Raw genomic sequence first — 23,445 nt, forward strand, 5'->3', positions numbered from 1 at the left:
CGCACACACATTCAATATTGGAAACATTGGTTTGATAACATCCCCAAAGACTTACACCCAAACACACACACACACACACATACACACGCAAGTACAGAGAAGTGGATAGCATTTTCGCAAGATTTATTGATCGATTCAAGAGCGAGTACAGAGTGCAAAGGAGCCGAATCTCAACCAATTCAAGTTGGCAGCTTTGCCGACCGCGTATCGTTTGCAAACAACAAATAAAATAAGAAACAAATAAGTAATTGCAAAATAAAATAATCTAGCCCCAGTTGTTCGCATATTCTGATGCAAAAATTCTGCCTGTGAACTTGCTCAACCCTGCCCGTAAGACTTTTTTCCCGAGCGCTTTTCCCCGTTTCGGGCTCGAGGGCAAAGGATGCGCACCAAGTGCTGGAATGCTTTTCTTTGTTTTGTCCCCGCTATCGATCGATGCCCCTGTTCCATTGGGGTGAGGAGGGGGGGGGGGGGGCGTAGTAGAGGGCTTTGGTTTGATGCTGACAGTTTTCACCCACTCTAATTGTGTACGTACATCGGTGGGGTGGTTTTCTTTGTGCAGCTGCGTAACAGTGCGGCCCTTGAAAACGCTGCATGCGCAGAAGAGCGAACCCCTCAGTAGCGCAGTAGGTGCCCCCTCAAAAATTAAAAAAAAAAAGCAGGAGCGCTGGAGCTGTAGCTCCATCAGCTAGCGAGCGCTGTAGCTCCCTCGGAGCTGAAGCAAAGGCCGAAACGAGACGCTCACCTCCAAAACAGAGCGCAAGAGAGAGGGAGAGAGCGAGAGTGAGCAAGCGAGTAAAATGAAGCGAACTGTGTTTCCATACGTGCGTAGCGGAAAGTAAAAATGAAAGCACTGGTCCCGGGGAGCGAGCGAGAGCGCCTGGTCCTGGGCCGCACGCGATGCGTGCGAAAGAGCAGGAAGGAGGAGTGGCAAAAGGTACGCACACGAATCCGTTACGTTTTGCTGGCCGAAGCGGGACGGAGCTAGCGTACGCGGCCCAAGCCGTTTCCCGTGCGAGTGAAACGACCGACCCGACGCGCTGCACAGCACGGTGGGCAGCAAAAGGTGTCCGCCCTGAACGAGCTGCCTGAAAGGCCTACGATTCGCGGCACAGCCGGCGCGCTAGTGTGCGTACCGGGACGGGCACCGCTGCCTGCGTTGGTGTGAGTAAGTGCGCGCGCGCTCCCGATGTGGCATACCAGTCGGGCCCGGTCGCAGCAGCAGCAGCCGCCGCAGCAGCAAGCTCATGAGGGATGGTTTGTTTTTCTACTTAGTTCGACGCGACCATTCAGCAGGAGTACATGTGCCGAGCGGATTAACATTAATTATCATTTTTATTGTTGTTTGTTTAATTAAAGCAACACACCATACCGTACGGGGCAGTTTTCTGCGCGCAAAACGCTAAAACCGAGTGTGTGTGCCCCCCCCTGCAAACAGTGTCAGTGGCCACAGTTCGTTCGTTTGTTGTTGTGTGTTTTAAGCGGGGTTGTCTGCTCTCCCGGCAAGGAAAGGAAGTAGGCAGTAACAAGGGCCACTTTTCACGACGGTTTCGTGCCGTGGGTCCGTGCGAACGCGCTGCTCAGTTTCGCCGTCTGCGCGCCCAGTGAGAAAGGCTGCCAGCGTGTGCTCTCGTGCGTGAGCGTTTCGTGAACGTTGTAGCGTGGTGTCTCGTAAAGCTCCTCCAAGCCAACCTTCGGGACCCTTAGTGCGTGCGTGCTCTGAACGCGGTGTGAGAGAGAAAAAAAAATTGCCACAAAAAAAAAGGCCCCACAGTGAGCAGTTGAACCATTGCTGTTGAAGTCGTCGAAGGCGACGAACGCACCCTTGAATGATCCTCCGTGCGTGCGTGTGTGTGCTCCGTTAGTGTCCCCACCGTGAGTGAGTGAGTGTACGTGTGCTTGTACCCGTGTGCCCGTGTGTGTGTGTGTTTATGTGCACGTGTAAGTGTGGTGAGTGTGGCACGGTTTGGTGCCTCACCGAGTCGAGAGGAATTGCTGGACGGCGACGACAGCGTGCGTTCGGTCGTGCAGGAAACCAGACGTCCGAGCGTGACTAGCGCGATACCCAGCAGCAACACACATATCCGCGCGAACCAGGTGGCAGACACATGCTCATCTAGCCCTGCCAAGCAGATAAAACACGCGTTCCACAATCAATTCAACCAACCTTGGGCAGCAGGCGCGCAACCTCGAAAGGGAGCAAACGTCCGGAAAGCAGCCCGACAAGTCCTGAGGCCTGAAACGGTGCCACAAAAAGCATTCAGTTAAAGCAACACAGTCAACGCGGACACCTTGCTTCCTCTTCGTGTGCGTACAGTGGTTTATCGATGTTGCAGTGAACTTAGCGTGCGCCGGTGTTTGTTCCATCTTGCATCCAATGCTGGATCGGCTAACTTTTCCGCGAGTGCTTACGCTGGTGCTTATGATAACAATCGGTGCTTAAGTGTGCGCGTGTGTCTTCGTGTGTGTGTGTGTGTTCCTGTGGGTCAGCAAGAGCGGTGTCGGCAAGACACCCGCTGCCTGTCACCCGGACACAGGTGTTGAGGGGGTTTTGGAGTGCTTCCGAACGCCAACCCGCCACGCTTACGATCCAATCAACATACACTACTATCAAAGTGCCATCACAGCGACGCTGCCTAAAGGTGAGTACACGCGTGACAGAAGAGAAACCAACAAATATACACACACGCGCATTCGCTGGGGAGCGGGCGGTAGGGCGATAGGTCTGGGCTGTCCGACGGGAGTGTGTTGGAGTCATAGGGACACTATTCGCCGCGAATACAACAATCGGTCTTCAGCGAGCAATGCGTGCAATCGGTGTGTGAGCAACAATCAACAATCAATGTTTGGCAATGTTTCGCGTGAAGTGATCCTGCCCCCCGTTTTCCGTACGTAGGTGAAGCAACAACAATCAATTTTTCGGACCCACACAGTGCGCATTGGAGGAGCAGTGGCTGGAGTGAAGATTGACGCAGAACTTGGGAAAAGAGTGAGGACCTTTTGCGGTGGTCCGTGCAGATCGAGACATCGGTTACCGTGCGAAGGGTTGTCACGGAAGGGTTGCCTGTGGTCCGACGGCATACTTCAGGTATGCCGAGAAATCGGGCATCTTGAACAAGGTTTTGTCTTTGCAAGCCTGAGTTAATCTTTCCTGGGGGTATCGAGGGGTGCTAAAGTTACTGGAGGAGGTCGAGTCCTCGAGTGACGTACAAAATGACACCGCCGGACTATTTGTTTTACGTCCAGCGCAAGTCTTGGGGCATTTGGAGCATTTGTAGCATTGGGGAAATTCCAGAAATCTGCACGTTGTTCGGCAACACTTGCAGGATTTAAATATTACTGAATGAGGTCAACTCCTTGTCCTTGACGTAAGCAACTTGAGTAGTCTTGAGCTTGAGGAATTTGAAGACTTCATCATGTCGTGAGGTAACAGGAGGGAGTTGAGTCATCACTTGACGCATGAAGCAAGACTGAGCACTGGCTGATTAACGTCCGACGGTAGTAATAAGCTTAGAAAGCTAAACTCCAAGTATTGTTTGGTTAACGTCCTGCAGTAGTCATGGGCTTTGGGAATTGGAAAATTATGGAAGATGCCCATTACTGAGACATTTTCATAATTACGTGTAGAAGTGATCATTTCATGTGTAAAATAAGTCTCAACATTGACCAGTTAATGTCCGACGGTACTTGTGTGCTTGGGATATTGGAGTATCATTGGAGACTTGGATTCAGTTATCGAGCGGTAGAATTGCCGTCGTACTTAAAGTCCAACATCGACACCAGAATATGTGAGCGATCTGCACTCTGGGATTTTCTTCGTAAAAGTCTGTTTATTTTAGAAATCGGTCAACAGAACACCATTTTTGTAGCGACGCTCAAAACATCAATTTTTCGGATTAGTTCCCACAAGCCCAAAGCAGCCTAGAAGCTTCTTTCTCGGCAACAGCAACAAAAAGGGCGAAATATATCTGCCCGAACCTGTTCGGTTACAAGTTGCTCGATTATTACATCATCATTACACCCTGCTGCAAGGGAATGCAGCAGCGCGCTACTTTCCCACCGACAGCGGACCAAACCGGGGCTCTTCGGAATCGAAAAACCCGGGCCCCGGCACATTCCGTACAATGGACCCAAAGGTCCGGTGCATCCGCTGCATCCGTTTCTTTGTCCCGTGTCGTTTGCGTCGCTAGCCAGCCGGAGTACGGGGACGCACGAACTCTGTACGCTATTTTTCGGCTTGCCCCGTGCTTTCCGAAAGAAGAAATTTAGCAATTGCCGGTGCCCGGGCTGCTGCTACCTGTTCGCCCAAATCGTGCGACCAGGGGCACCGGGAGGGAGCACCGTTGCGGGTGAGTTATGTGGTCCGTTCCGATTGAAAAACGATGAATGGACACGTCCAAAAAATACAGGGACCCTATTCGTGGTGCGTTTTCGTCATCGCCGTGACGTGTGTATGATTGTGCGGCGGCGGGAAGGTAATGCCCCGGTTCTAAGACCCCCAAGCTGAACCTTTGCCAGCGAGCAGCACACAACGAAAGCTGGAAGCGAAGAGGCAAACGATCAGATAGCGCGGGAGAAGGAAACGGCAAAGAAGGAAGCCAAACGAACGGAAAACTATTCAATTCATCTCGGGCTGGCTGTGGGCCCTGGTGGGTCGAGATTTTTAATCAATGAAATATCAATCAATTCTCACCCTTCTGGCCCTCGCTCTGCCCGTCCAGCCGGGCGCAAGGTATGAATGGAGACACCCCGCGAACATTCGGAAGCGTCCGCGTGCGTCCAAATAACGCGCGCTCGCGGGCCTCAAACTGGAGCTCGGCTGACAGGGCGTCAAACGCGTCATGTGTCATACCACACCGCGCGCGCCCGCACATCTCCGCGTTGCGTGCCTCCGGACGGCTGGCAAGATTAGAGCCTTGTGGCTTTTGATTTCCTCGGGCCTCGGGTTTGCCTCACCCCGCTGGCCGTGTCTGTCAGGCGTGTGGGTGCGCTCCGGGCGACGACTTGCGCGAGTTTCAATTTCGAACGAAACGAGCCGCACGGGCAAATTAACGAATCGAGAAATACTGGAATCGACGTCTCGGGCTGTGAGTATTGACCTCTTTGATGACTTCAAACGCCCAAAATCGGAGCTCTGTGGCAAAAAAAAAACAAACAAACAGCAAGAAAGAAACCACCTCAACTGGTCTGCTGTGTAGGCTACGATGTTCTTGTGGGGTTGTTTTTTTTTTGTTGGGATCCCTACGAGCCACCATCACCACAGAAAGAAAGACACCGACGAAGAACAAATCTTTATGAATGCTTAAGTGCTCTTTATCAACCCGGAGCAGAAGACTTGGAGCACAAGAACAACCACGAACGCTAAGATCCGCCCGGAGCTGCGGCGAGAGCGAGAGCGAAGAAGACTCGCCGGATCTTTGGAGTCTCCGGCAGCCGCCGTGCGGTCGCCGTCACTGGCGTCACTGACGAGTCGGGCGTCTAGCCAGGCACTGTGACAGTGTGGGGACAGTTGCTGGTGCCATCGCCGGGCAATTCAGCGCAATTTCAGTGCGATTGTTATTGCTCTCCTTTTTTTTGTTTCTTTTTTTTTTTTTGGGTTGTAGTTCGCAATCTTCTCAAGATTCCGTACACCATTCCATCGCTGGTCGCACGGGATGCACTGCTTATCGGCGGCGGCTGCATAATTATGTCATTCCCATGTTGCTGCTCTTCAGCGTCAAACGAGGGAGGGCTTCTGAAAACCGTTTTCCCAAAGCAGCGGAGCATAGAATCATCTCCAAAAAGTCATCCGCCGCGACAGAGACCCCCGCGCGGCGAGCGGCAACACTTGGGCTCCTGCCCCGAAATGGATGAATTACATTTAGATGTGGCGAAGCTTTTAGCGTGTGCCTGCGCCATTATGGCAGGCGCAGAAAGCGTTTGAAATATCGCACCGCGTTCGCTATTTTATTGATGGCTAATGCTGGTGTGTGGATGTGCGCGGCCCGGGATGTTGCCCGTTCGATAAGGCCCCCATAATGGTTCGTTCGGGGGAGGGGCGAGGGAGGCACCGTTCGCTAGCGGAGAAGGAGAGGGAGGTCGCTCCAGCCGCAGGTCCCGCAGGAAAGTTTATAAATGTGTTCGAGATTATTGCCCCCCATTCGTGTCGTGGTTATTTGTAAAACATTAGCAACACCGAACCACCCCGTGCTTGCCCGTGTTTCCTGTTCCCGCGGCTGTCGCGGACCGCACTTCGGGGGACCGCACTTCACCTGAGTCACCACTCCAGCCGGCCAGCGCGGTTTGACCGACGCTGGTGACGTTGAGTGGCCGCTATAAAACAAATCCCCGCGCCGCACCGCTACTCTGGCCGGCCCGTAAACGATCCGTACCGTAGCCGTGATCGATCCTTGAGGCAGAAGGAGTGGCAGAAGACAAGGAAGCAAGCGAAGGGAGGAAGAGGAGGAGGAGGAGGGGAAAAAAAACATACACACCAAACTGTGCGCGACACGATCTATTAACATCGTGTAAATGAGTCGTTTACAAATCGAAACACTGCGCGATGTGCAGCGTGTTTTTTTCTTTCTTTCTTTCTTTCTTCTGAAAGCCAACCGCGCGCGGGCGACTCCCTCGTCTGGTTCTAGCCGTTCTGGCCGAAATTCCTTTTTGTGGTGTACGTTCGATCCACGGTGGTGGTGGTGGTGGTGGTGGAAAATATGTTTGATTTCAACTGTCGACTCGACGCATTTTGCTGATTGCCCCTCAAGCGTAGGGGCGAATGAGGGTGTGATAGCCTCGGCGGCGGCAGCAGCAGCAGCAGCACCGGCATTAAGAGAAACCCGAAAAGCATCAGATAATCTAGAGTGACTTAGAATTTCCAGTCCCAAACGGCGACGACGACGGTTTCGGCTGCGCCTTGACAGGGTTGACATTTTTGACACTTCCGTTGTACGAGTTTTGTTGGCGTGTTGTTTTGGCTTTGGCTTCCTTCGGCCAGCACGCCCCCTCCCCTGCTCATCCCTTCCTTCCTTGCCGCACTGCTCCGTGATCGTTTGATTCGTGTTCGATGCTGCTTTTATTTTGTTTCCTGCACCTTCCCCCCCCCCCCCCCCTGATCCGCTTGTCTGTAGCCGCAGGCGAAGATGATCGAAGGCTCACTTTACCCGAAGGTGTGCACCTTTTGCGCGCGATGATTCATGCAGCAAAAGGAAAAAAGAAGCTTGCGTGGCTATCGTTCCATCTTTGGCGGCACTTGGGAAATTTCGTTCGGTTTAATAAAACGAGGTTCGTCGCTTGATGTCGTTCGTTCTGCCCGTAGCGGCAGGTTTCCGTTGTTTTGCTGTCAAATGTCAAATAGGTAGTGGAGCACACGCTCACAAGCAAATGGAGTGTAAGTGTAATATCTGTACTATGCAATCAGGCTCCTTCCTTTTTGAGCTGCATTTTACCCGGAAAACAATCGCTTAAAACTGTGCACGCGTACCGCGGAGCGTTGCACTTGCTTTATTTTCGTGCCCAATTTACCTTCACGTACGCTGACTAAGGAAGGAAAACTGCGGCATTGGAAAGAAGCGTCGAAACGCCGGCAAACCGCATTGTACCAGGCGATCGTTGCTGGGTGAGGTTAAGCTGTAATTGGCAATTGACGTATTTATTGCTTCCCTTATTGCACATATGCACCAAATTGCTTGTTGCCCGCCGTTGTAGTACAAGCAATTTAGGCACACCCTCGCAGCAAACACGTAACAACCTGCTGCTGCTGCTGCCCTACTCGCGCGGGTCGTAAAACTGCGCTCTGCGTTCTTCGGCACTGCCCGTTTGGCTTTTACATGACTGTTCGGGCCGTCGGGGGAGCGATCGAGCAGCGCGCGCCTGCGAGATGGTGTTCGGGATATTTATGAGCGTTTTATGATGGCTGATAAAACACGAGACGAGAGCGAGTGGCTCGTCCGCGACAGTGCTTTATGCTTTGTGATGTCCGTGTGTAACGGTCGAAAAGTTCTCCAAATCCGAAACCGACGGCGAATGCTGAAGTTAAAACCAAAGTGATGTGACTCTGTGACAAAAGTGTGCACCGGTGGCTGTGTGTTTGTGAGTTTGTTGCGTTGTGAAAGTGTGCAAAATAGGGCAGAAATCAAAGTGTGTAGGCCGTCGCCTAGACCTTTTTTGATGCCACAGTTCTACCAGAGAAGCCACCACTGCTAGCCCACTATTTCAAAAGGGTGCCCCAATGCTGCCCGCATCGTGCGCAGGTGGACTATCTTATTCGGCGGATCGCGCAAAGCGCTACAAATCGTGCGGCAGCAGCCACGGCGGCGGCGGCGGCGGCGGCGGCTTGATTTCGGTGAACTTTTATTTATTTGTGTTTCAATCACGAGCCGGCGGTGCGACCACGAGCCGTTTGGCCGGTCCTGTGCCGTTCTGCGGCTGCCACCCAGCAGCACGGCCAGCGATGAGCTCCATTTGCGGATCCCCCTGTCCCGTGCTATCGTTTTTTGTTCGCTCGGTGGCTTTTTGGAGGGTTCGTCGCTTCCCCGTGCGGGCAAGTCTTTCCTTTCTTTTTTATTAATTTGTGTCATTTTTGGAGCCGAGGTATGGAGCAATGTTTGGAATGTCGGTGTGGGGGGGGGGGGGGGGGTAGGTGGACGAAAACATTAGCAGATTGCGCATCGCCGCTCCCTCCCCTTCCCCGCTTTACCCTTCCCTTTCCGGGGTTCGAAAACCATTTCGATTATTTTAGCGTGTTCTTTCGTTGTCGTTTTTTTCTGTTCTCTGTTTTCGCGATTGCCAACCCTCGCGAGCTCGTGCGCGCCTTATCGGCTGCTGCTGCTGCTGCTGCTGATTTGTTAGAACTTCTCCACTTTGCGCACTTTGCTGTGTGTGTGTGTGTGTGTTTCCATGCCTTCTGGTGCGGCTTCCCAAAACCAAAGCTCCCCGAATTTGGTTGTCAACTGTAAATATTACTAAACTTTTGCAGGCGGCGGCAAACGCGGCTTGTTTTACATTTGTCACCGTTTGCCGGCTTGCCGTGCTTTGTTTCGCTGCGCTCTATGCGTGTTTGCACGCGCGCTGTATCGGAAAGTGATGCTTCAAAGTACCGCCACTTTGGGTGGAAAGCAGGCAAATGGGCAAATTCTTTCTTCCTTCTATTTTGTTGCTTTTTTTTTCTTCGCTTCATTTTCTTTTTTGCATGCTCACTTCACACCCGAACCGCTTGGCCTCTCGTTACTTGTTTGTGCAAAAAAAAAAACCTCTCGATCGATATGCAACACCGATAAGGCGGCACCGACCCGACCCGTACCGAACAAATCTGACACCGTCCGGGTGTGCCGCGTCTCGGGTGAGGCCGCTTTCCCGTAATCGATCGGGTGTTTGCTGATCTCTAGCCAGCCGGCTCAAATTTCCTTTTCTGCACGCTTCGGGCAGCGAGCGTCCGTAACACGAAAGGAGCAACGCGTTGGGCGCGTGTCCGCTGCCTTACCTCGGGTGCGAAATGCGGCGCACGCAAAATTCATCCCGACGGGGCTGGCTCTCGGCTTCTTCTTCTTCTTGCGCTCGCTCGTGCTCGTTTGTCCGTTTGGCGCACCGTCGTGAATTGGCCACTTCCGGCGGGAAATTTTTTGGCACGCCGCTAATTTGTTCGGCCCCAAAACTAGCTTCCGCTCGGCGGGGGGCAATTTAGCGCAATTTTATTTTACCCCCCCGTTTTTTTTTGGTTTTGTTTGGCGCTGCTGAACTTTCCCGCCGCTGCTTTGGCGATGCTTTCATCGCTCGCAGCAAAGGGATTGCTTGATGAACCCTTTGAGCTGACCGGAAGCGAAGCCTGTGCGTGCGGGAACTGTTGAACGAGCGAGTACGAGCTTTATTGCTACGCGAACGTTTTATTACGAGCGGTCGGGCCGAGTTGAATGATTTTACCGCAAACAAAATTCTACAACCAAACAGGCGCTTCACAACTCATTTGTACCGTAGAGCAGCGCTGTTCAATCAGGTACGGCTACAGTTGCTTCACATTTGTTCTCCTCCTTGTGGGGCACATTTCGCCGCAAAACAAATTACGTTCTCATCCCGTTCGTTCGGGAAGCAGACAGAAAGGTTTTTATGGGTTTTTGGAATGTTCGACACACACACACACACGTATATCGCCGGTGCAACCTGCTCGCATTTGATTGTGAGCTAAAGCTAAAAGTGTAACGCTCCCAGCAAATAAAAGGCTCCCGGGGTGGATCGAAACAAACCCGCGCACCGAGGTGAAAGGGAATACAGAACCCCTTTTTTTCTTCCTCTATTTTTTGTTGTTGGCTGCTTTGGATAAGGGGAGGGGGGGGGGGGGGGGTGGCGAAAGAAAGCGGATGCATCGCGCGCGGGAGCGAGGAGCGAAGAAAATATGCCGAATCTGAATCATAAAGGCAGAACTACATAATTAATTATAATCCTCAGTAGCCGGACCGCGGGATCATAAATATTTATTTATACCGCCGTTGCCGTATATTATGTATTCACATAGGCGTGCACACACACACACACACAGGAGCAGCAGCAACGCACAAAAGCAGCAAAAATGTGGCTCCACTCCGTGGCAATGGGCGAACGGTTTTTGGTTGGTTGGTGAACTCTCGATCACAACACACACGGAAAAGGGGGGTGGATGAGGGTGAGGGTGGAAGCGCGGGAGGACCTTTTTTCCAGAACTGTGTATGCGTGTGTGTGTGCGTGTGTGTGTGTGAATAAAACTGAAATTAAAGTGCCCCGTTGGTAGTGACAAACAGAGAGGGAGAGAGAGAGCGAGAGAGAAAGAGACACACATTCCGACGGGCATTCCGTTGATCAATTGCATTTAAATTAATCTTAATTATTAGATATTTTACTCCCGAAGCAAAAAAAGAAAAAATAACGCTGGAAAAATGAATACATGCAGCATCCCCAGCGGGAGGGGAGCGAGGTAAAAGGAAGGTTGTTTTTTGCGCTCGTCGATTTATTTTATCCCGTGTCCCACAAAGATGGCGGTGGGGGGGTGGGGGCGACAAACGGGTGGGATCAGACTTGCTCCCGTTTGCCACAACGGCGCGTTTCCCCGGGCGGCGGCAGTGGCAACCCGCCTTTCTCGCTTGTCATTCAATTTAATCATAAGGATTTCGGTACACTTTGCTTACGGTGCTGGGCCCTTTGATGTGCAGTGCGGGTGGGGAGGAAAGGAGAGAGCGCGAGGAAGGAAATCTTTGGTGAGAAAACAAGCGTTTTTAGTGAGCGAAGGGGGGGGGGAGGGACAAAGAAAAGTTTAAAAACTCATCTTTTAAATGTGTTTTTTCAAAAGAAAAAAAAAGATCAAAACTTCTTGCATACAGTGCGGGACGTAAATGTATAAATTTCTGTATTTATAAATTAAATTAAAGATAAGTTAAAATCTTACAACAAACATACCATCGTCAAATATTAAGTGAACTATTTTTAATCAAAAATGTATTCATAGAGCTTATATTACAAGACAGCAAGGGTCTGTATTTGCCGCATTGGTTTGTGCAATTTTATTAAAACCACAATTTTTGCTGTTATACTGCAAAATCAAAAGCTTTAACTTAGTTTTTACGCGTTTAAATCTAGTAAATAAAAATTAAAGCCGAAGGTGATGTTGAAGCCACTTGGAGCACACGGACTGTAAGAATGGGATAGATTGAGCGCAAAAAAAAAAAATAATAATAAAAACATCCAACAACCGTAAAAGCCAAAAAAGCATCAGAACATCTCAAACGATTAAGCACGAAAATGATCAAAATCATCATTTCTCTCTCTCTCTCTCGCAACCTGTACATCCCCCCCCCTCTCGCCTCTTCCCACCCTCATGCCCCTTGCTGGCCAACCGTCCCGGTAACGACACTTCAAAAACCAACTTCTGGTCTTGCTGGGCCCGCCTCACGGAGGGAACAGAAAGACAAATGGGCGAATGGAAAATGGCCAAATGTGTTCCCAAGCGGCCCCCTCAACGTGTACGTGCGTGTGTGTGTGTGTCTCTCTCGCTCTCTGAAGGCAAAATAATCGAATTTTTCGGGGCCCCACCGTGTTTGACATTTGTGACCCGCGCTCACCCGCGCGGCCAGTCCCCCCCCCCTTTGGCTTGCATAATCTTCCAGCATTCAGAGCGCGCGCATCGAAGCGCTTCGCGGCTGCGGGGCGAACAGTAATCAAGGAATCCGGGCGGCGTCGGCGGATATCAAAGGGAAGTTTTGGCCTGTGCTCCCCCCCCCCCCGCACAATCACGCCCCGGTGGATGACACTCGATCATATCGTGTTGATTTTCGATCGCACCTCACCGTCCGCCTCTACCCCCCCCCCGCCCCTGTCGGTCGTAGCTGTCGTATGGAAAATGTTCGGCCATCCTTTCCCGGGCCGGGGCTCCCCCGCTCGTTGCCGCGTACTTTATTTTATTATCACGCCCCGGTGGACGGTCTAAACTGGTTTCGGTGGCTGTGCCAGGATGCTTAAGAAGTGGAGGGGGGGGGGGGGTGTATGGTTGGTGGTTGAGTTGGGTCAGCCAGGTTTGGCAGCTACCTGGTCGCTTGATCACCACGCGCACCGCTCCCCACAGCGGGAGCCCCGCTCGGGATGAAGATTTTTCTTTTACGCGGCAGCGGGGCGACGACAAAAAAAAAGCATGCGTAGAACGAGCAGCGAAAGGAAGAATTTTGTTCTCTCTCTCTCACACACACACACGCACAAACACATGGCCTTCTCGGGCAATTCCAGCATCCCTCCACCTACTATGGTCCGTGGACGACGGTAGGCAGGCCAAACCGTATACATAAATAATAATAAAAACGAGATATAAATTATGAAAAATATGACGATATTATACGCTACCGTATTCATATTTTCCTTCATCATCTCTCCGGCCGGGGGGGGGGGGGGGGCCTGCGCATTCGTTTCTAGATAGACGAGTGAAACGAGGCCCCGGCGAGCGGGTAGGAGCAAAAGGAAAAAAGGCAAAAGTCCTGTCCCGGACGGCGGATCGAATCGAGCTTGGTAGAACGAAGCTTCGCCAGAGGCTGATGCCTTCTTCTGTGGTTCGTCACCACGGGGAAAAGGGGGCGAGTGGAATAAAAATATGAATAACTTTCTGGGAATACAAAAAAAAAAAAAAAACACCCACCGACCCCAGAAAGTTGCCCCTTCCCACTGATACGGTGGGGACGGCTTGCAGCGAGGGATTTTTCAGCAGCGGGCGGGAACACAGAAGCAAATATTTTTATTGCGCCCGATCGGTTACGGACGGTTTCGGGGTGGAGGGTTCGTCGCTTGTTCGTCGCCCTGTTCGGTCGCCGCCGCCCAGCTCTCGGCCCAACCAGTCTGCCGACTGTCAACGGCCGTGTGAGATGCTGCGCGCCCGGCCATGTGGGGCCCTCCCGCCGGCTACGCAAGGTGCGAATGTCTAATGAGATCACAATCTGCCCCGCGGCTGATTTTTGTTTTTTTTTGCTGCCGCGCCAATTGTGTTTGCGCCGAAGCGCGGGTGGTTTACAGGCGGCGGAAAGGAATAGAATTCTTCTGCCCCGTACTGCAGGGAGCTAACAGCAAACGGAGCGAAGACAGCTAGCGGGGGGGCGCGCGCAGCTGTGCGAGCGGTTTCCATAATTGGATATTTTTATTATTAAATATTATTTGGGACTGAGCGCGACGACGAACGGCGGGCGTTGTTTTTTGTATGAAAATCTTTTTTCTTCTCTTTTTCTTCCTATGAAAACACCCCCACACACGTGGCGTAAAGGGCGGGGGCGGGGTTGGGCGCAAAAGCAGTGTCAGAAAAATATTTTTTCGATTATAAAACGGCAAGGAATGTGCTGCTGAAGGCAGGCACAATCACACACCATCGGGCACCGAAGCTCCCAAAACCTCCCGGCCCGCAGACAGAAAGGAAAGATCGAAGAAGAAAAAAAACACACACACACACACACACATCAGGAACGCAGCGAAAGAACCTGATGGGGGCACCGAAACGAAGACGTTTGGATGTATAAAAATAATCGTAAAAATAATCAACGGCCAATATCAAGATTAGAAGATACAAATTTTTTATCGCCTCGCCTGCCCACGATGCGCATGCAGGCGGGAACAGGGAGGTGGGTGGTGGAAGAATGGAATCACAGGCTGGGTGAGGGTGGGGGGAAATAAGGTAGCACTCGGTGGTAACGGGTTGCTCTTTTGGGGGGGGGGGGGGGGGCTGTGTGTGTGCGTCTCTATTTCCGAATCGCTCCGGCGGCAAAGTTAGTAGCTGCCTTTTTTGCATATTTTGCCCGTTTTCTCACCACAGGGGGGAGGGGGGTGTTGGTGAGCGTGCTGCGGACGCCTTTGTTTGCTGGCGATAGCCCGCCGGGAGCCTGGGACGAGAAATCTTGCCCGTTTCGGGAATGGAGTTTTTTATTTTCTCTTCTTTTCAGTACATTTTCGGTCCGCCCGTCGGCAGTAGCGCGTCGCGGCGGCTCGTTTATTTTCTCACACGTTGGCCGCAGGGCCGGAATCGGTAGCCAAATCGTTCAGCGGCCGGTTTGTTTGCTGTGCCACGCGGCTGGGGAGCTGGGAGGCTCTTTGGAGGGGAGCAAAATCTAGTAGCCAAACACATTTCGGACGATCGGGATTAAACCGTATTTATTTGGGGGGGGGGGGGGGGGGGATTTTTGATCGCCACCACGAACCAACATTAAGCAGTGGGTAAACATTCATAATTAGCGCCTCCAGAGCACTGCTGGGATGAAAGGTATGCTTTCTCAATTTTTCCCCATTTTTTTCGCAGCTTTTTGACGCATTTTTTGTGAATTTTATGCCCAGTGACTTAAACGACACGGCAGGCGGCGAACCGGCGCTCGCCGTTACCATCCTTGAGCGCACATGCTGTTGCTGCTGTCCAGCGGCTTGCACGGGTGATAAATGATTACATCTTCCTGATCGATGATTCTGCTACCCCTCCCCCACGTACCCCCCCCCCCCCCCCCCCCCCTTTGCTTGTGGGTGATGTGGGCCAGCTGGATCTAGGTCGGCGGCGGTCGTCTCACCTGTTCGATGGAATGTTTTGAATCTGGTTCGGTTTGTTTTCTTCTGTTTGTGAAATCCAAATTCCGCCAATGCGTGTGTGTGTGTATGTGCCTTGGCTCGCACCGATAGGATCGCACCAATTAGGGGTTGCACACGGCCCACGGTACAAGTTTTGTGTGTGTTTGTTTTACATTTTTACGCCTTCCCCCGTTCAGTTTGAAGCGTTTTGATTGATGTTGTCACCTTCGCCTAGTTCGATCGGATTGGAATGGTCTTTGTCGACTGTAAAAGAAAAAGAAAACACACACACACACAATTACAGAAACTAGTCTCGAAACGGAAACCAAACAGACGGGAGCTAGTTGAAAGACAGCAAGCGACTGGGCTATCTCGGATCTGTAAGGCAGGAGGAAAGCGGTTGTAAGGGTAAGGAGCGAAGCGGGCGGAGGAGGTTCAGCTACTCAATCATGCTGCTCGTTTATGCCCGCTTATGTAAGCAAACTTAATTAATGCAATTAGTTGCATCGAGCTGGCGGGCTTCGGCCCCCTTCTTTGCCGCCCGATCTCGTTGACGTTGACGACGCCACACCGACGCCACCGACCACCAACCACTACCGGTCCCTTCCGAATGGAGAGGGATGAGAAAAATGAACGAAGAAAGCTGTACTTGTTTTGATTGATTTCATTTGAATAATCGAAACAACACGAAACGGCACTTTTTCTCCCCGCCGTGGCCTCGTGGTATACACCGTGAAGGTAGACACACACACACATCCAGACACACACGCGGATACACAGGCGCTGCGAGGGCACGGATGCTGTTGGCCTTCGTGGCCTGGTGTCGGTGTGGAACGGCAGCCGCACCGCCACCACCGCAAATACACAACATTTCAATAAATTCTTATCCTTTCCAAAACCACCAGCGTCTGGGCCACCGTCCGCGTCCACGTATCGGGCGGGTCACCAGGTAGAGGCGCGCGTGTGTGTGTGTGTTTAGTTTTGTTGTCAATAGTGCATCCAATGGGTAGGAGCGCGGCCTGCAGCCTAGGCGCAATTTCCAGCGCGGCGCGAGAAAGCGCAGGACAAGATGGGTTATAAATCATCGATCGAATAAGGGCCACTGGAGGAGTCAGCGCCCGGCCGGTGTGGCCCTGGTGGAGAGAGAGAGGGAAGGAAAAGGCAACAAACGCGAGGCCGTTGTCTAGGCAGGCAGGTTGCGGCAGACGGACGCGCAGCATATAAACCTGTCCGGAATGTAATGGTGTCACTTCGGATCCGTTGCCTGATTACGCGCCCGTCTGGTCGTTTTGATAATTTTGGAATTTCAAGCGACACTCAAGCAAAACGACACACGGCGGCCAAGCCGGCCCCAGAGGCCCCAGAAAGCGGTGGGATGGAGGCGGCGGTGGCGGCCTGTCGGTTGAATATTTTATATTGATTCGTTTCGGTGTTTCGGCCGGCCTTTCGAACGGTTTTTAACATAACCTGACCGCAGCCGGGCTCTGCTCTGACTCAACCGATAAGCAATCCGCCCCCGCTTCTCTCGCTACTCCCCCTCCCTCGCTGGAATGGAGCGAGCGCGTACCGTTTCCGACGCTGGTTCGAACTGCTAGCCGGTGCTCCGGCACGGTTGCGCAAAAAGATCCTAAGAATGGATCGCGTTTTCACGGCACAACAGTGAGCCGAACACACAACGCGCACGACACGCTCCAGGATGGGTACAGCATCACATTCACACCCGCATTACATTACGCGATTGATGTTGAATGCCAGAGATGGCTCTCTACCGGGAGTTTACCAATTTATGAGCTCGTTGTGAACAAAAAAAAACCCCCCCAATAACCCCCAATAAAGAAGAGACCACAAAAACACAGATTAAGATGTGCGTGCGCGTTCCCCGGGGGTTCGTCGCTTTCGGGGCGCGATGAGTCATAAATAGTTTCTCGTTGTTTTTTCCGCCCTAAACGATTGTGGCTTTTGATCGGTTTTGTTGTTTTGTTTTACCACCCCTTAATTGAACTCGTGTTCTGCTTTCCCCATCTTCTCTTTCACCCCACCTCATCCTCTATTCCATTTTGAGGAGTGCATTTTGTTGTACTCTCCTGCGTCTGCACGAGCCAGCGTAGGCAGCAGCGTCGTTTGGCCCTGATATGCAAAGTGGAACGCATTAGAAAGGCGGGGGAGCATGCGATAACCCTTTTTCCTTCCTCCCTCTCCCCCCCCCCCCTCTCTCTCTCTCTCTCTCTCTCTCTCTCACTGGATGCTTTAGAAAACAAACAGGCGGCGCCTGGTAAATTATGCAACCATTCCGATCAGCGAAAAAAAACAAAACAACAATTTTGGCTGCTACGCTACGGATTTCGATCGGAGCACAGCAAACCAAAAAAAAAAAAAGACACGGGAGAAAGGTAGCACCGTAACAGACAAGCAGAGGAAGAATAATCATCCCAGCTCGCGTGTGCTTTCCGTGGCAACACTTTGTTTTGTAAATAAATTAAAACAAAAAAGCTCCCGGGGGAGGAACGAAGCAAAACAACAACACAAAAAGGCCAAACGAAACAGAACAGGACAACAGCAACGAAAAACAGCCCCCAACAACAGCAACACAAACTCACCCCTAAATACCCATGTTTGATCTGCGGGCTGATCAGATTAGGCGAAATTAATTTGATCTCTTAATTTTATTAATGACCGCGAGTGAGCATTCTCGTTCGTCTTCGCCGTGTGTGTGTGTGTGTCTGTGTGTGCGAGCGCTTCAAGGCGCCTTTAAGAGCACCGATCGTATCGATTACGGTGCGGCGCGGATCGGTTGCAGACACACACACACACACACACACACACACACACACACACACACCGGGTTGGTGCCGCCCAGTAGCGCGCCCTGGGCGTGCTTTTTTTTTGTCTTTTCTCCGGCACCACTTCCACTCCGGCCGGGAGGAGATCTCTCCCGCGTGATCGTTTATCTTATCCGCCCGGGCCGGCCGACCGGATCGTCGGTCCGCTATCTGATTCATATTACATCGATTTAAATCACCCCCTCCCAGATGCCCTCCCCCGCTTGGAAGCAGCCGCTTTGGGGGGGGGGGGGGGGGGTGCGATCAAGGCGGGCCTGAGATTGATTAAGTGATTATCTTGCGGGTTTGCGTCGAAGGTTCGTCGCCTGTACCGCCGCGCAGCTCGTTCGTCTCGTTTGCTGCGGAGGCTTTCACTCCCTGGCGCGCGAGACCGCGGCATTCTCCGCGCGGAGTAAAGGTCAAAAGGGATGCCTTGTGTGTGTGTGTGTGTGTGTGTGTGTGTGTGTGTGTGTGTGTGTGTGTGTGTGTGTGTGTGTGTGTGTGTGTGTGTGTGTGTGTGTGTGTGTGTGTGTGTGTGTGTGTGTGTGTGTGTGTGTGTGTGTGTGTGTGTGTGTGTGTGTGTGTGTGTGTGCGCGAGTGTGTTTTTCTTCTCTCCTCAAGTGGATGCGTGACTGTTGTTGTTTTTGTTTGTTCTTTTCTTTGCCGTTGTCGGTCGGAGTTCGGATCATCGGCGACTTTGTTTTTGGGAACGCGCGGGGCGGTGGCGCGCGGTGATTTAACGCGATCGGTCAGCAATTATGATAGCGGGCGGTAGGCGCCGTTGCCCGTGAAGACGATTTATGACACAACCATTCCCTCCAAGGGGCCGGAATGTGTTTGAGAAATGGAAGGTGAGCGAGCGGTTGGTGGGGTTGGTATGGGGGGGGGGGGTTTGAGGGGATTGGTTGAAAATTCCGCAACGCCTTTTGTCCCGAAAAAGGGGACCACACACACACGCACACTGGTAACTGGCCCGGGGCGGGCGGCCGAACCCGCTCTCGGGCATCTTGAAGCGCAGCTCGAGCTGTCAGTTTCTAACGAGATGACACTCACCGCAACACCAACAGGGTCCTGGCCTGGTCTCGTTGACCGTATCGAACGACGAACCGGCCGGACGGACGGGCCGCGTGTTGTCAGCGACGGTCGCCTCCATGCACACGGTCTCCGCACAGGGAGGCACAAATAATGTTGATTCATGCTCTGTTCGCACACGATTCCGAGCTCGCGCGGCTAATTGAATGAAATTTATTTACTCACCACCAGAGCGGACAGCGAACCCTTAGTGAGAGAAAGAGAACGGGGGGAGCGAGAAAGAGCGACAGCAAATAACCATAATATTTACGCTTTCAATCAATGCACTGCACTGTCGGCTTACTGTGGGGAGCTGTTTCCTCTCTCTCTATCTGTGTCTCTCTCTCTCTCTCTCTCTTTGCTCCTCATCCGATCATGAGACACATACCTGGGCCTGGGTCGATGTGCGGGTTCGTCGCTTGCTTTTGCGCTGCACCACCCGCACAGGGAACCAACAACGAACCCGAAGGGAGTTGACAAAACTGAAACGCACGGAACGTGCCGGAAAACAAACGTCCCGGCCGGCCCCGGCGGGGATGCCGGGCGCAAAAAGGGACATGGTCGCATGAATGTGGCGCGTCCCATTGTCACAGTCACGGGCACCGGCACAGGCACGTTCCGATGCCACACCGCTCGTGAACGCTTGGTGTGGTCGCTTTCGGAAGCTGTGTGCGTCAGCTGGAATTTCTTTCCGAATTCTTAATGAGAATATGTGTCTGCAAGAAGCGCGGCAAATCATTACCGGCGGGGGTAGAGGTGACTTTTTTTTTTTAACTGGGTTGCTTTTCACGCCCGCTCACCCTCCATTACGGCCGAGTGGAATTCGGATTGAAGCGATGAAGCTTACTCCAATCGATTGCAAACGCAAAAGGGCTGATGCGTACCCCGCGAGGCGAGAATGGAATGCGGCTTAGGCAGTGCGTTATCTCCTCTAAGAGGGTGAGATTCTGCCGATGATTCAATGTAGATTGTCGTTGAACCTCACTGTCTCACACACACACACTCTCTCCATCAACTTCTAGGCCTCAAGATCTGACCAGGAATATTCCGAACGACACCCCCGAAAAACCGTTTGCCGGCATTCGATACCTTTCTAATGGATTATTTATGTTTTCTCTCGTCCCGGGGACTCGGTTCGCTCGTTTTGTTCAATTTATGTTTGGCTTTGGCGTACCGCCCGAAGGTTGTCCCCGTACCTGTCGGGCTTCTGTTCTACCACACACACACCCACACACCCACCCACACACACACACGCACAGAAAACAAACAAAACCTCAACCAAGATTTGCTTTCCCGAAACCGACAGTTCTGCAGCGAACCGCTGGACGGGAAAGATTATCCCGGAGGGCCGGATCCCTTTGCCCCGCTTGCCTGATTAGTGATTAGTGCATCGGCAGGAGGCGAAAGGACCCCGGGATGGATTATCCACCATCCCGGGGACTCACGGGGATGGGTCAAGGTCGGTCGGACCACTCCCAGTGGCAAAGCAGCTTTGCACGACGGTGCCACACAAAGCGAAATGCGGGCAAGCTCCTTCTAGAGCCTCACGCTTATTGGGTGCGATTTCCAAATTCCTGTGAAATTGCTCTATTGTATTGTGAGAGAGCTTTACTCGTGTGTGTGTGTGTGTGTGTGTGTGTGTGTGTTTCTGCAGTGCTTATTGTTTCACTACTGTGTTTGATGTTTTTTTGCGTTCCATAACTAACCTTTTCATTGCTTTCTTTCACTCTCTTTCCTTCCCTCTCTGTTGGCAGGCTTAGACGCAGCGCAACGACCGGAGAGCGAACAGCCCGTTACCGAACGCGTTACCGCGAACGCCGGCACCGTGAGCAGCTACGCGCACCAGTACGCGTCAGTTGGGGGTCGCTACTGTCAACAACACCCATCCACCGTGGCGCTCCACTCGACCGAGGCCCTGATGGCCGGCTTCCTCAAGTCGTCCGATCTCGGGCCGCACCCGCACGGGTACGGGTCCGCCCACCATCCGCACCATGCGCATCCGCATGGACCTTTACCGCCCGGAATGCCTATGACATCGTTAGCCCCGTTCGGTCTTCCCCACGGGCTAGATGCTGTAGGATTTCCGCAAGGTATGTGGGGTAAATATTCGCTTTTTTTTACTCTACTTCTACTACTACTGTTAACTAACACAAACGCCCTGTAGAACACACAACACCACGCTAACCGTAGTAGCTTTGCTTGCTCCCGTAAAGCCTTCCTGTTCCTGAGGACCCTCTAGGCAGGCTGTAGGCCGGCACGAAGCTACCGAGGCTTGCCCCGTACCCGGGGCTGGCGCAACACTGGTAGCCTCGTTAAGGGGCGTTTACAGCTTCCGTCTGATCGGCGGCTCGCCCAAGGCACTTCTCCTTTCCCCTTTCCCGATCGGGGCCCCTGGCGCGGTTCAAGCGGGACAAGCGTCTCATCAGCGCTGCCGGATGATTGATTCCGTAGTCCAAGTGTCGGGGTCCCGTTTTTGCCTTAGGGTAGCGGGCAGAGGGGTAGAGAAGTGTCTGCAGCTCAGCGAGCCCCCAGGGGCCCCTCTTCCCCTTACCCTTCCCGCCGCACTTCCCACCGCCTTCCTTTGTGCTCCAATGTAGATTTTCCAGCACACACACAGCACAGCAGTGTAGCTGGCCGTAGTTGGCCGTAGTACGTACGCTCTCTTTCGCACCGATATCTGAAACGGAAAAAAAGAGAGAGCGAGAAGACGACTCCACAGTTGAAGGCCGGGAGGAATCTAGCAACGGAAGAAGAAAAAAAAAACAAAAAAAACTCCAGAAGGCAGAAAGATCCCCACTCCCCCTCCACGAGGAGGAACAACAGCAAGCCGCCCCTGGAAAAGAACGCTGGGAACGCTGGGGACGGAATTGGGTGCGCGCGCGCGCTTCCAAAATTACGCTCGAGTGATCACCGTGACAATAATTCATCCGTCAACTGCCCGTTTCTGTTTCGGTTCGGGGTTTTTTTGGTCTGTGTGTGTGTGTACGTGTGTCTTCTCTGCATTCTCTTTGTCGGTGCGTCCGGAGGCTCTTCTTCTTCTTCTTCTTCTTCTTCTTTTGCTCTTGGAATGGGACGAGACTTAGCACAAAGGCTTTTGCCGCCCATTTGCTTCCATTTCGGTTGGTCGCGCCGGGGAATGAGGGGGAACGGGGGGGGGGATGGGGGGGGATGGTGTTCTGGCAGACGCTCATCAAAAGCGAATTCCCGACCGACCCGCGGACAAAATGTGCAATGCTGTGCAGCGCGCAAATGAAACAGTGTGACAGCAAATGGCGCGCGGCAAGCGACGAACCCTTAAGATGGCAGAACAACGGCCGGCGCACCTCACCATCGCCCCATCACTGTCCGTTGGCTGTGGTAGTTTTTTGTTGTTGTTGTTGTTTTTTTTTCTTCTTCTGGGAGCTCCACCAGAGAGAGAGGTTGCGCTTGAGTGACAAATTAAATTTTAATGAAACGAGAAGCCCGGCCATTACGAAAAGTTTTCGCGTCGCGGTCGGCTGCGCCCCGCCGGACGAGCGGCTGCTGTTGGACGTTTCATTTGGTTGGTGTGTGTGTTTTTTTTGTTTTACTTTTGTTTGGATGCTCATTAGGTTGTGGCCCTCTCTCGCTCTCTCTCTCTCTTCCCTTTTCTGTTCTCTAATGGATCGGCGGGAACATGCCCAGTGGCGACTTAATGGAGCTGGCTGGGTAGGATTGTGTTTTAACAAACTGCTTCAAATCTGCTCTCCAAAAGGGCCCAAGCGATTCGCTTGCACCTGGTGGTAGTAGCGCAAAAACGTGTCACACTGGCAGCTTCCTAAAACACTGCTGGGAAGTCGCTGGGGCCGGTGCAGCTGTCCCGGGATGCTAGGAAGATGTGGCGAGCGAGATAAACCGCTTACCGTGGAATGGCACGCCGCGCGTCCGAGATTCTAGAACGGTTTCGGAGCGGCTCGTAATGATTACGATATTGTCGTTGTTTTCATCAACACCATCCTTCCACCTGTGTAGCTGTCCACACCGTGCACCCGTCGGTTGGATAATTCCACGAAGCCTTCGCCTGCCCAGCCCCACGGCGAATGAACCCGGCGTGACCTTTGGCTTTGGGCACGAAAGGAAACTAGTGCGCGACCGCGCTGTGGGGCTTCCCCGCTGTGTCGTACGGCTTCCCCTGTACGCCCCCTTTCTGGTTTTGCGGGGGGAAAAGGTTTTTCCTTACCCATCGTCTAATCGATCCCGGCAGTGCAAATCCAACCCGGGGCGCATTGTTGCGTTGAGAAATTCTAGCGCGGCTCAGCTAATTAATACCGAAACGACCACCTTACCCCCGCCCCCAAACGACTGCCCAGACGGAAAAAAAGGTAACACAGCTCCGCCGCTTCGCGTGGCTTCGGCTGGGTGCAATACGAGAGCCGTGGTGTCGGGAAAAGGTTTCCCTTGCGTGCGCGCTGTAATCGAGCCCCTGGCCAGGCCATAGGGGAGCTGACGAAAAGTCAAAAGTCTCCCGGCCGCTGCCGAATGCCGTGCAGGTTCACTTCCTAGCGCGCTCGCCGTCCGC

General features: G+C 52.7%; 1 protein-coding gene across 2 annotated transcripts in view; it reads left to right on the forward strand.

The window, feature by feature from the left end:
* The first annotated feature begins 1,206 nt into the window (after positions 1-1,206).
* The window catches only part of LOC1272051 (homeotic protein ocelliless), a 29,143-nt gene continuing 6,904 nt past the window's right edge, over positions 1,207-23,445 (forward strand). The window contains exons 1-2 of one of the 2 annotated variants that reach the window (XM_061650233.1): positions 1,207-2,642; positions 20,663-21,007. In XM_061650233.1, coding sequence (XP_061506217.1) covers positions 20,827-21,007 — 181 coding nt within the window. In that variant the 5' untranslated portion in view covers positions 1,207-2,642; positions 20,663-20,826. The remainder of the gene's footprint in view (positions 2,643-20,662; positions 21,008-23,445) is intronic. The other variant, XM_061650243.1, reaches the window with a different exon arrangement.

Source organism: Anopheles gambiae, chromosome X, assembly GCF_943734735.2.
Source record: "Anopheles gambiae chromosome X, idAnoGambNW_F1_1, whole genome shotgun sequence".
Taxonomy (NCBI): Eukaryota; Metazoa; Arthropoda; class Insecta; order Diptera; family Culicidae; genus Anopheles; species Anopheles gambiae.